The sequence below is a fragment of the Rhinichthys klamathensis genome, unplaced genomic scaffold, assembly GCF_029890125.1.
Source record: "Rhinichthys klamathensis goyatoka isolate OS25496 unplaced genomic scaffold, OSU_Roscu_1.1 h1tg000515l_1, whole genome shotgun sequence".
Taxonomy (NCBI): Eukaryota; Metazoa; Chordata; class Actinopteri; order Cypriniformes; family Leuciscidae; genus Rhinichthys; species Rhinichthys klamathensis.
In genome coordinates this window covers 262,501-274,626 of record NW_026606995.1, presented here as the reverse complement: position 1 = coordinate 274,626, position 12,126 = coordinate 262,501, and the positions used below count along the sequence as shown (strand labels likewise).

The following is a 12,126-nucleotide window of genomic DNA, read 5'->3' as shown; positions in this document are numbered from 1 at the left end:
AGAGTGTGAGAAGAGTGTGAGAAGAGTGTGAGCCGAGTGTGAGATGAGTGTGAGAAGAGTCTGAGCCGAGTGTAAGAAGAGTGTGAGAAGAGTGTGACCCGAGTGTGAGAAGAGTGTGAGCCGAGTGTGAGCCGAGTGTGAGAAGAGTGTGAGGCGAGTGTGAGAAGAGTCTGAGCCGAGTGTAAGAAGAGTGTGAGCCGAGTGTGAGAAGAGTGTGAGAAGAGTGTGAGAAGAGTGTGAGCCGAGTGTGAGAAGAGTGTGAGATGAGTGTGAGATGAGTGTGAGAAGAGTCTGAGCCGAGTGTAAGAAGAGTGTGAGCCGAGTGTGAGAAGAGTGTGAGAAGAGTGTGAGCCGAGTGTGAGAAGAGTGTGACCCGAGTGTGAGAAGAGTGTGAGAAGAGTGTGAGATGAGTGTGAGATGAGTGTGAGAAGAGTGTGAGAAGAGTGTGAGAAGAGTGTGAGAAGAGTGTGAGCCGAGTGTGAGAAGAGTGTGAGAAGAGTGTGAGAAGAGTGTGAGAAGAGTGTGAGAAGAGTGTGAGAAGAGTGTGAGAAGAGTGTGAGAAGAGTGTGAGAAGAGTGTGAGAAGAGTGTGAGCCGAGTGTGAGATGAGTGTGAGAAGAGTGTGAGCCGATCACTGGTGTTGATGATGAAGGTCTTACCGGCGAACAGGGCGACGTTGGCGTGTTTGGCGTCGTACGGGCATCGGGCCATTCCACTGATCTCATCGCCCAGAGCGTCCAGGCTGTCCATCTGCAGGAATGAAGGTAGGAGGTCAGAGGTCAAACAGCAGGAGTGTCGACACCTGCAGGAACTACAGACGAGTCTGAGACTTTCACACGCACGGCTGGTTATTTTTATAAGCTCTTCCTCTCTCGGTTTCAACAAAAGAACGAGGCCTGCCAAGACCAGCGCTGGATTCACCAAAATATTCATACAGACTTTAAATAGTATTTTTGGGAATACAACATTTTCTTAAGAATGGCAGTAGCTGTTAAAATGAATGCTATTTCCATCTTGGCGAAACGAGCCGTCATCAGAGGCTCACATTCTCCCGCATTAGGAACACAATTAACATTCCTCCAGAAATACACGCAAACACACACATATCAGGATGTGCTTTATTCACTGAGGGTCACGGGACGCGTGTGTGTGTGTGTGTGTCGTTCACTCCTTCACTGAGGGTCACGGGACGTGTGTGTGTGTGTGTGTGTCGTTCACTCCTTCACTGAGGGTCACGGGACGCGTGTGTGTGTGTGTGTGTGTGTCGTTCACTCCTTCACTGAGGGTCACGGGACGTGTGTGTGTGTGTGTGTGTGTGTCGTTCACTCCTTCACTGAGGGTCACGGGACGCGTGTGTGTGTCGTTCCCTCCTTCACTGAGGGTCATGGGACGTGTGTGTGTGTGTGTGTGTGTGTGTCGTTCACTCCTTCACTGAGGGTCACGGGACGCGCGTGTGTGTGTGTGTGTGTGTGTGTGTGTGTGTGTGTGTGTGTGTGTGTGTGTGTGTGTCGTTCACTCCTTCACTGAGGGTCACGGGACACGCGCGTGTGTGTGTGTGTCGTTCACTCCTTCACTGAGGCTCACGGGACGCGCGTGTGTGTGTGTGAGTGTCGTTCACTCCTTCACTGAGGCTCACGGGACGCGCGCGTGTGTGTGTGTCGTTCACTCCTTCACTGAGGCTCACGGGACGCGCGCGTGTGTGTGTGTGAGTGTCGTTCACTCCTTCACTGATGCTCACGGGACGCGCGCGTGTGTGTGTGTGTCGTTCACTCCTTCACTGAGGCTCACGGGACGCGCGCGTGTGTGTGTGTGTGTGAGTGTCGTTCACTCCTTCACTGAGGCTCACGGGACGCGCGCGTGTGTGTGTGTGTGTGTGTGTGTGTGTCGTCAGGCCTGCGGATCCGCCCGGTAACAGCTGATGTAACGGACACCGGCTCGGGATGAGCGCGGGCACAGATGGGCTCTCGGGAGGAGGCCGCGGATCCAAGCATCCGTTCAGGAGAACATTTGTCCGCCGATGATTAATGTGGGACGACTTTGGCCCTGAAACAGACGCTCTCCTCAGAGCCGGCGCACCGGGAGTTGGACAGCAGAAGCGCAGTCGAGGTGGACACGGCCGAGACGAAGAGAAGCTCGAGGGCTTCCAGGGGCCGAGTGTGTGCGGGGGCCTTCGGGATCCTGCAGACTCACGCGTGTGTGCCAGATATTACAGCGACTGCTGGATCAGGATCACACACACACGACACGCTTCTCTCGGACTAAAACTGCAGAAGAGGAGATGATGTGATCACGGGGAAAAACACTGGAAGAGCTCAAAACATGGAGACAGAATCCTCAGCTCGACATGAACACGTTCACCAGACACTATACCGCTCTCACAGGAGAAACCATGAGAGTCAAGCACCCGAGAGCAGAGTCGAGGTTTCCAAGCCGCTCTAAACTGGTCAAACTCTGAAACATGTGTTGACTGTGACTGTGCAAAAGTTAAAGTCCCCCTGTGGTGTAAATCCAGCTTTTAATGTTGTTTATGTGTCTATGTGGTGTGTTTAATACGCTTTAAGACACACCATGTGTAAGTTCATAAGTCGACAGCATTGCTGAGTATTTCCTCCTTAAAACTGCAGTGAACCAAAGACAGTCTCAAAAACACGGTTTGAAATCGCTGGTGTTTCTGACGTCACAAACGACCTTGTAACCAATCAGATCAACGTGTGATCGTCAACCAGTGGATCTCTGAGCTGAGGGAGTGAGTGGAGGCGGGGCTCATTTGCATATTCATATAACCGCGCATCCTAAATGAGGCGAGGGTGTCGAGTTACATTCAAGATATTTCAAGGCATGAAGAATTTGTTTTCAAGGAAAAAAAAATTTAATATGTAATTTTGCTGATCAAAGATGAGTATTAAAGGATAAAAAGATTGACTACAGGGGGACTTTAAAAGAAAAATAAAAAATATAGAAAGTTGTGCAAAATGTATATATATTGAAGAATATAAACAAAATGAAATAGTATGATAGTATTTGATTCGCTCAGAGCCTCTTTAACAGGACAGAAGCGTCTCTGATGATCTTTACAGCAAAAACTATCAAGATGGGACGATTTTGAAGGGTTTTCTCTGTTATTTAAAACTTTTCCGAGTCAGTGTTTCACTCTCGGGAAAACGAACCGAGGAATATTTTCTTTTTTGATTCTGAATGGACTCACCTTGTAGGTCCGACAGGACGGGTTGAAGGCATTCGTCCCGCACACGAACAGAGAGTCGTCGTTCTGCTGCAGGAGAACCTTGATGAAGTTGTGGCATTCGTCCTGAAACGAGAGGAGAAACACGTACAGTACATCATCATCATCATCATCAATGACTTCATCATCATCATCATCATCAATGACTTCATCATCATCATCATCAATGACTTCATCTTCATCATCATCATCAATGACTTCATCTTCATCATCATCATCATCATCATCATCAATGACTTCATCATCATCATCTTTATCATCTTCATCAATGACTTCATCATCTTCATCATCATTTCCATCATCATCATCTTCATCATCCTCTTCATCTCACATCTCTAACAATACCAGCCAACAAACATACACTACCGTTCAAAGGTTTGGGGTCAGTGAGAATTTTATTTTTATTTTTTGGAGGAAAGAAATCAATACTTTTATTTATCAAGGACAGTAAAGACATTTATAATGTTACAAAAGATTCTACTAGATTCTTTTGAACTTTCTATTCATCAAATAATCAAAAAAAAAAAAAAAAAAAAACTGTACAACTGACAGAACAGCAACTGTTTCAACACTGATAATAATAATAACTGTTTCTTGAGCATCAAATCCTCATATTATACTGATTTGTGAAGGATCATGTGACACTGAAGACACTGACACTGGTGATGCTGAAAATTTAGCTTTGATCACAGGAATAAATTACACTTTACTATATATTCACACAGAAAACAGCTGATTTACACTGGAATAATATTTAATACTATAACTGATTTTTGTTGTATTTTTAATATGGTTAGCAGAAGAGAATTATTTTAAAAGTATTTAAAATCGTACCGACCCCAAACTTTTGAACGGTAGTGTGTGTTCTAATGGTGTGTTCACACCGAACGCGAATTTAATTATTTGCGCGAGTAGATTACATACAAAGTCAATGCAAAGACGCGAAGCATCATTTGCTCCGGGCGTTGTGAATGACGCGAATTGGGCGACGCATTTGCCGCGAATGTCTTCCGCGCAAGTTGAAAAATTTGAACTCGAGCGAATGTTCAAACGTCTAACTAGACGCGATAGACAAGTATTCTCGTTCGGTGTGAACACACCATAAGAACATTTTGCTGATGTTCCAGTAAGTTTTAAAATGCTTTATAAACGTTTTTTCTTGGTAATTGATCATTTACTCTTCCCCACGTCATCCAAGATGTTCATGTGTTTCTTCGGTCGGAAAGAAATGAAGGTTTTTGAGGAACACACTCCAGGATTTCTCCATATAGTGTCTTCAATGGTCCAACGGGTCAAAGGTCCAGATGTGAGTTTCAGTGCAGCTTCAAAGTCTCGACACGATCCAGCCGAGGAATAAGAGTCTGATCTAGACAAACCAGCCGACATTTATAACAAAATACACATCTGGACCTTCGACCCGTTGGACCCCACTGAGGTCACTATATGGAGAAACCCTGGAGTGTGTTCCTCAAAAACCTTCATTTCTTTTCCGACCGAAGAAAGAAACACATGAACATCTCGGATGACGTGGGGAAGAGTACATTTTCAGGAAACTTTAATTCTAGAGTGAACGACTCCTTTAAGGGAATGTTATCTCTATTGTATAATTTTGCAAGTATTATGAGAATGTGACTTTTGAATGTTGTCAGAACAGACGTACCTTGTGTTTTCCCTTCATTCTGCAAGTGTCCACGTCGGCCTGTCTGGACTTCCACGTCAGCTTCTGTCGACAGGAGATCAATCCCAGATCAATAGATGCGCTCACACATTTCACTGGATTACAGGGTCAGGGGTCAAGGGTCAAACGGGCCGATGCCGCCGTAACACACCAGCGCCTGATTAAACCTCATCGATCCGCCGTCACACACAATATATATGATTTCCAGTCGTACTCACTCTAAGATAACGGCTGATGGTACAACATTTGAAATAGTTAGAAGAAGCTCAAACCAAAATATGAAATAAATGCTTTCCATATGAGGCTAGAAAGAAAATGAGTACTTTTGGATCTGTTATTGATTATGGTGTTAATATGCAGACGCTTCATCTTTATTAAGGAGACTGGACTCTATCATATGCTAGTTTGCGGAGCAGATTCCCTCATCGCTGTACACTATAGGAATCATTGGCATGGACATCTTTACATCAGAGAAGGAAATTGCACATGTATGTTTATGGCTAAGGCTCTTTTAGGTAAATTTCCCTCTCAAATTACAATTAGTTATTGTACAGATCTCCATCACACATTCGGGTAAAAGGTATCCTGGAACGATCTGCCAAATATACTTGAACTCTGAGTGCTCTTAAATGTCTTTTGCAAAATGTTTTAAAGGAGCCTTGTAAGAGTTTTTCTTGTTTTGATGTGTCCGAGTATAGTTCTCTATGGTTATCTGTGTGTGAAGCTCGTCTTGACCAGCCGTCTCTGGAAGAAGAGATAGTGATATCTCGATGGGATTTACCTGGTTAAATAAAGGATGAATAAATAAATAAACAAACGCACTCCTCGCCGAGCGCCTCTGTCGGTCACATGACGCACGACGCGGCTCCTGATTGGATGAAGCTCTCGTCCGCTCGGCTCGTTTGCCAGGTGATTAAGAGGAGCGCAGAACTCAATCCTGGGAAACTCGAGCAGGACTCACCTTGCTGAAGAAGATCTCCTCGGAGTTGGCCGTCTCGATGTCCACCGTGTAAATGTGATCTCTGTGAAGACACATCCACGGCGTCATTCAGTTCAGATACAATATCAGACACGTTCACCTCACAGCTGTTCATCATTCCTACAATAATCCTTACAATAATAATGTTTTTGGGATAATATTGCAGCCCAACATTGAGATGAGTTTCTGTTTTTTATTTGATATAGTTTATGTAACTCATTCTCTTCCAGTGTAAAGACGGTTGTCACTGATCAGATGTGATTGGCAGACTACAGTATTCTGATTGATTGAAGCAATTGCTTAAGTATTTGACATAAAAGACAACACAGATACATTTAATAAGGTATATAAATAAAGATTGCCCTTAAAAAGGTAAAAAAATGCTCCAGGAAATCAATTCCAGGGCAAATATTGAGCCTTTCTGTAATCTCTGACGTCCACACAAACATCGCTCTCCCGAACTGCATTCAGATACACTAAGAATTACATTTCAATTCTTGAGTTTAAATGATGGCAAATTCAAATTGCAATTCTGTATTCCGTTTGTTAAGACAGTAGAAATCAAATTAGTTTAAACTCTGACGAAGACGAAAGTGTGCAAAACTTAAAGCCCCCCTGCAGTCAACAATCCCTAAACCTCGTCTATGATCATCAAAATGACGTATTTAAATGTTGTTTCCTGTGAAAATAATTTCTTCATGCTTTAAAATAGCTTTATTGTAACTTGACACCTTTGCTTCATTTAGTACACACGGAACCATGAATATGCTAATTAGACTCCGCCTCCAGTCGCTACACAAGTGGAAATATTATTTACTTCCTCCGGAAACTGATTCAGAAGAAGCGAAGAGTGAATCACACAGGCTCGTCTGGACGGTAATCCGTCGCTCTCTACAACATCGGACACGTGACAGTAATTAATATGATTAGCCTTTGGCTTGACTACGTTATTAATCAGCTAATGATGTGTTGCTAATGTTACACAAACCCTGTTCCCGTCCGCATCTCAGAGTCCGACAGCCTTCTGAACATCAGCTTCCTTACAGACGCTTTCAACCACTTTGAAAAGCATAGTTCATCGTAACATTGTAATATACATCATATACATAATTCACCCGCTATATTGCTAAACGTTCCAGATTTTATCCTTAAAGGAAAAGCCCCGCCCACACTGACGGGATTGGTTACGTGTTTGCGATGGTAGGAAACATGTTATTGGACAGTCTTAACTTATGGATGAGGCTGGAAGAACACTTCATTCTCTCAGGATTGTAATTCCACGTCCAGTTTCTTTGATTTCGATACGCTGACGCTCATATCTGTCAGATCGTCTCACACGTTCATGTTCAGAATCTGATCTCATGTTCAGACTTGAGTTGAACTCACTGAGACTCAGCCGCCGCTGGCTTCCAGAAGCTCAATCTAATAGAAAAGCCATTTGTGAAATGAATGCAGTTCTGGGGTCAGCGGTCGCCCGATGAAGGAGACGCTGCCAGTGTTATGATCTGATGGACACGAGTCCGGGTTCAGAACAGCGGATCTCCAGATCTCACACACTCCTCCTGAGTTACACAGCTCAACCGCAGAGATTGTGTTTCTGACGCCGGCTGATCAATTTTAATCACACAGGTACGGTGTCGCTCGCGCTCATTAGTGAAATTCCATTCTAGCGAGTAATTACTGAAGATGGGAGACGGAGGAGTGATGAAGTCACAGCAGAGAGTCGACCATCATGTTCACACACACACACACACACACACACACACACTGAAGATATGTCTGAGCCAAAGGGATTTTGAATGCAATTTTCAAAGTCGAAAAATAGAAAAGAGCTCATTATTGTACAAAACCAAACCGAAGAGAGTGTGTGTGTGTGTGTGTGTGTGTGTGTGTGTGTGTGTGTGTGTGTGTGTGTGTGTGTGTGTGTGTTGGTGGCGAAAAAATAAATAAAAACGTCCAAAATGTAAAAAAAAAAAAAAAATTGTCAACACAACAAAAGAGTTTTTAGCATTTAATGAGATTCGCGTCACACATTACAGTGAGTTGCAGATCGCAGGTGTTTCTCTGAAGGACGACACACACACACAAACACACACACTTCACAAACGCAGAGATAAAGAGCAGTGCTAAAGGTTTAAATTCATCTGATTCTATAAGCTACAGAATATCTGACGTTTATAATGCATGTTCTCGCTCTGGTTCATAATTCAAAATCATATAATTGGGTCTAAACACTTGCAGTAATTATTACAGTGAAGTTTTATTATAAATAATAATGATTATTATTATGTGAGCTTGGACTTTTTATTTATTTATTTATTTATTTGTATTTATACCTTGTAGTTAATAGTTTTATCCCTTAAAACTAATCTTTGAAAAAAATTCTTCATGCCTTAAAATATCTTGAATGTAACTCGACACCCTCGCCTCATTTAGTATGCGCGGTTCTATGAATATGCAGATGAGCCCCGCCTCCACTCACTCCCTCAGCTCAGAGATCCACTGGTTGACGATCACACGTTGATCTGATTGGTTACAAGGTCGTTTGTGACGTCAGAAACACCAGCGATTTCAAACCGTGTTTTTGAGACTGTCTTTGGTTCACTGCAGTTTTAAGGAGGAAATACTCAGCAATGCTGTCGACTTATGAACTTACACATGGTGTGTCTTAAAGCGTATTAAAAACACCACATAGACACATAAACAACATTAAACGCTGGATTTTCATTATGTGTTTATAGCAGTTGAGTTCAGCTGTAATTTTGTTTGGTTCATCATAAAAAAATGCTATATCAGGACCTGAACCTGTAAGATGAGTCCCGCGCGTCAGAGCTCTGGTCACGTGACTGCCCGCGAGTTAAACAGCGCTAATAGATGTGCATCCCGCATCATTAACTTTAAGCACTCGTGTGTCTCATTCCCACAGATTTACGGTCTCCGTTCACACGGTGAGAGCGAGACGAGCGCCGGTCAGATCTGAGAGCATGTATGAGCTCCTCACACACACACACACACACACACACACGATCACAGGGACCGCGGCGGACACGTGTGTGTGACCACATGGACACACACACACACACACACACACACAGTGAGGATGCAGAAGCCTCTCTGGGGCTCTTCCGTCATTCTTGACCGAAACATTTTACATTCGTTTTCTTTTTTTAATTTTTCTTCCTCAGAAGATGCTGTGTGAACACACACACACACACAAAAATCACGGTCATGATGTGAACAGGTTAAATGGTCCTGAAAGCAACAGTCACACACACTTGTGCTGCTCGCGCTCAGAAATGCCGCATAGTAAATGAATGAGAGTTTCCTCTAGTGGAAGCGTGTGGAACTGCAGCCGAACACACTCTCACTGAACGCTCGTTTAGGCTACTGACAGATCAGACTCACATGAGGAACACACTGGTGGAGACTTATGGCTGTGATTTATCATAGTTTTAGAGTAAAACATGTTTTTGGAAATATTTATTTCATATAAAAATTTAAAATAGTATTTTTGCACATTTTTCATAACAATAAACGTACAATTCTGTTACTTTTTTTAAGTTCACTTTTTTAAACTTGTTTCACTTCAGCAATAATCTGCCGAGTGTCGTGTTTGAGAAGAGATCAAACTTCAGTCTGTCGCTCTAAAGCGTTCAAGATTTACCACAGTTTCAGCTGGAAAATTAATTTTCAGGTCTATGCTCAAAACGTGAATAAATGGATTATAAATACTGCATAAGTATAATGTAGTACCATAAAATCCCCTAAAAATACAAAATATTACATTTAAAACATTATCGAAATAAAATATAGTACATTCATTTCATTGAAATAAAAAATTAATTTTCGGTAATTTTTGACCGACATTTAATATTCAATAATATTATTGATCTGCTTTACTTAAGGTGGACGTTGATGCAAGTTTCTTCTAGAAACAAACTTTGTTGTATTATTTTCATGTTGTCACTGTGAAGCTGCTTTGATACAATCTGTATTGTAAAAAGCGCTATATAAATAAAGGTGACTTGAACTTCAGCTGGTTCTGCATCATGAGAATGATGAGGTGATTTAATCGTGTTCTCATGTTTCATCGCGGACAGGAACACACTAGTGGAGAGCGTTAGCAAACGCAAACATGCAGACAATCATCTGTAACATCATCTATAGCAGCACATTCTCATTCTGCAGAGCCTCTATCGTGAGTTCTGGTCTGTTAAGCAAAGCAAATACGTAATCCATCAGATTCAAAAGAGCATATCTGCAGAAGCTGAGCTCAGTGCAGGTCCGACGGGTGTTGGTCTCAACAGAGGCTCTTTGTGTGCAGGAATGCGGGAGAACGTCCATCTGGTGGCCTTTTGTCAAACTCTCTCACTCTCTGTTCGCAGAGAAAGGCGCTCATTAGTATGCGTCTCACACCTGTCAATCCACACACGCACGCCTCCCCCTCTGCTGTAGCCCCGCCCCTTCATCATGTGTGTCCCGAGCCGGCACACACACGCGGCTTCTCCAGAACTTTCTGCTGTTTCTCAGCTGTTCTGGGGTCAGTAGCGGCCCCAGGGTCTCGGTTCCCATGACGGGACCCTCAGGGGCTCGTGCGGGGGTTCGGGTTTCTGTGGTGCCGGGGCCGACCACTGAGGAATGTGGACAATGTCCCGCATGCACATACTGAGACACTAACACCAGCTTAATGCTCAGCTGTGTGTGTGTGTGTGTGTGTGTGTGTTTGTCTGTGTGTGTGAGAGAGAGAGAGAGAGAGAGAGAGAGAGAGAGAGAGAGAGAGAGAGAGAGTGAGAGTGTGTGTGTGTGTGTGTGTGTGTGTTTGTCTGTGTGTGAGAGAGAGAGAGAGAGAGAGAGAGTGAGAGTGAGAGTGTGTGTGTGTGTGTGTGTGTGTTCTAGCTGAACACAGTATCTGAGACTAAAATCATGAACTAAATACATAATATACAGCAGATCTGTGGATTACGCAGCTTTATACTCGATAACAGTGAGATCAGTGACTGTGTTTGTTGAGACCTGAACTGAGGTTTCAAGAAACAGCTAATAAAGGCCAACACTAATAAAAGCCCACAACAACAAGAAGCCCAGAAGAGGCTGGAGCTCAACGGAAACATTATATTATTATTATTATATACACAATACCATTATCATACATAATATTACATTATATTACCAAACCAAAGGAAAACGAGTGATTATAGAGAGAAGAGGTGCGAGACGACGGTCAGACACAACAACAGCTTTCAAACCTGTACACCAGCAGTCAGCCTTCTCATTGGTGAAGGACGAGTGGGCGGAGTCTAAACCAACCAATCAAAGAGAGAGTCAGCCTTCTCATTGGTGGAGGACGTGTGGGCGGAGTCTAAACCAACCAATCAATGAGACAGCATTTTCATTGGTGGAGGACGAGTGGGCGGAGTCTAAACCAACCAATCAAAGAGAGAGTCAGCCTTCTCATTGGTGGAGGACGTGTGGGCGGAGTCTAAACCAACCAATCAATGAGACAGCATTTTCATTGGTGGAGGACGAGTGGGCGGAGTCTAAACCAACCAATCAATGAGAGAGACTGCGTTCTCATTGGTGGAGGACAAGTGGGCGGAGTCTAAACCAACCAATCAATGAGAGAGACAACGTTCTCATTGGTGGAGGATGAGTGGGCGGAGTCTAAACCAACCAATCAATGAGACAGCATTTTCATTGGTGGAGGACGAGTGGGCGGAGTCTAAACCAACCAATCAATGCGAGATACCGCGTTCTCATTGGTGGATAACGTGTGGGCGGGGTCTAAACCAACCAATCAATGCGAGAGTGATCAGGTGACTCACTGCAAGACACATCTTTAATCTCTGGCCAAATCAAACAAGCATGTTCAACATGAGAAATCAGACTTGAGATCATTTACAGCTAAAGATTATTAAATTAATAAAGATATATTATGATTATTTGTTGTGATTCACATCAGAAACAGACTGTAGACGCATGAACTACATGTTCACAAACTAACACTATTCCCTGAACTGTAACCTAGACGGTCCTGTTGTGATAACACGAATGTAAAACTTTATAAACAGACGTCGGTTAGCATGAAGGAGGTCGTAGCGTGTGAACGTGTTCGCTGATGTCCGTCTGCTGCTACTGGAGCGGCCGCCGGTTACCATGCCGACGCTCTGGGCCGTCTCCAGGCAGCAGTGTCTGCTAGCGGATCCGTCCGCGCGCTCACCTGGCAGCGACG

General features: G+C 43.6%; 1 protein-coding gene across 4 annotated transcripts in view; it reads right to left on the bottom strand.

Moving 5' to 3' along the window:
* Nucleotides 1-12,126, bottom strand: part of sema6a (sema domain, transmembrane domain (TM), and cytoplasmic domain, (semaphorin) 6A) — a 106,312-nt gene that overhangs the window by 53,273 nt on the left and 40,913 nt on the right. For all 4 annotated transcript variants that reach the window (XM_056238293.1, XM_056238295.1, XM_056238294.1 and 1 more), the window contains exons 3-7: nt 12,115-12,126; nt 5,880-5,940; nt 4,901-4,963; nt 3,205-3,306; nt 659-749 (exon numbers count right to left, since the gene is read on the bottom strand). The exon at nt 12,115-12,126 is cut by the window's right edge and continues 106 nt beyond it. In XM_056238293.1, the coding sequence (XP_056094268.1) occupies nt 659-749; nt 3,205-3,306; nt 4,901-4,963; nt 5,880-5,940; nt 12,115-12,126 (329 nt within the window). The remainder of the gene's footprint in view (nt 1-658; nt 750-3,204; nt 3,307-4,900; nt 4,964-5,879; nt 5,941-12,114) is intronic.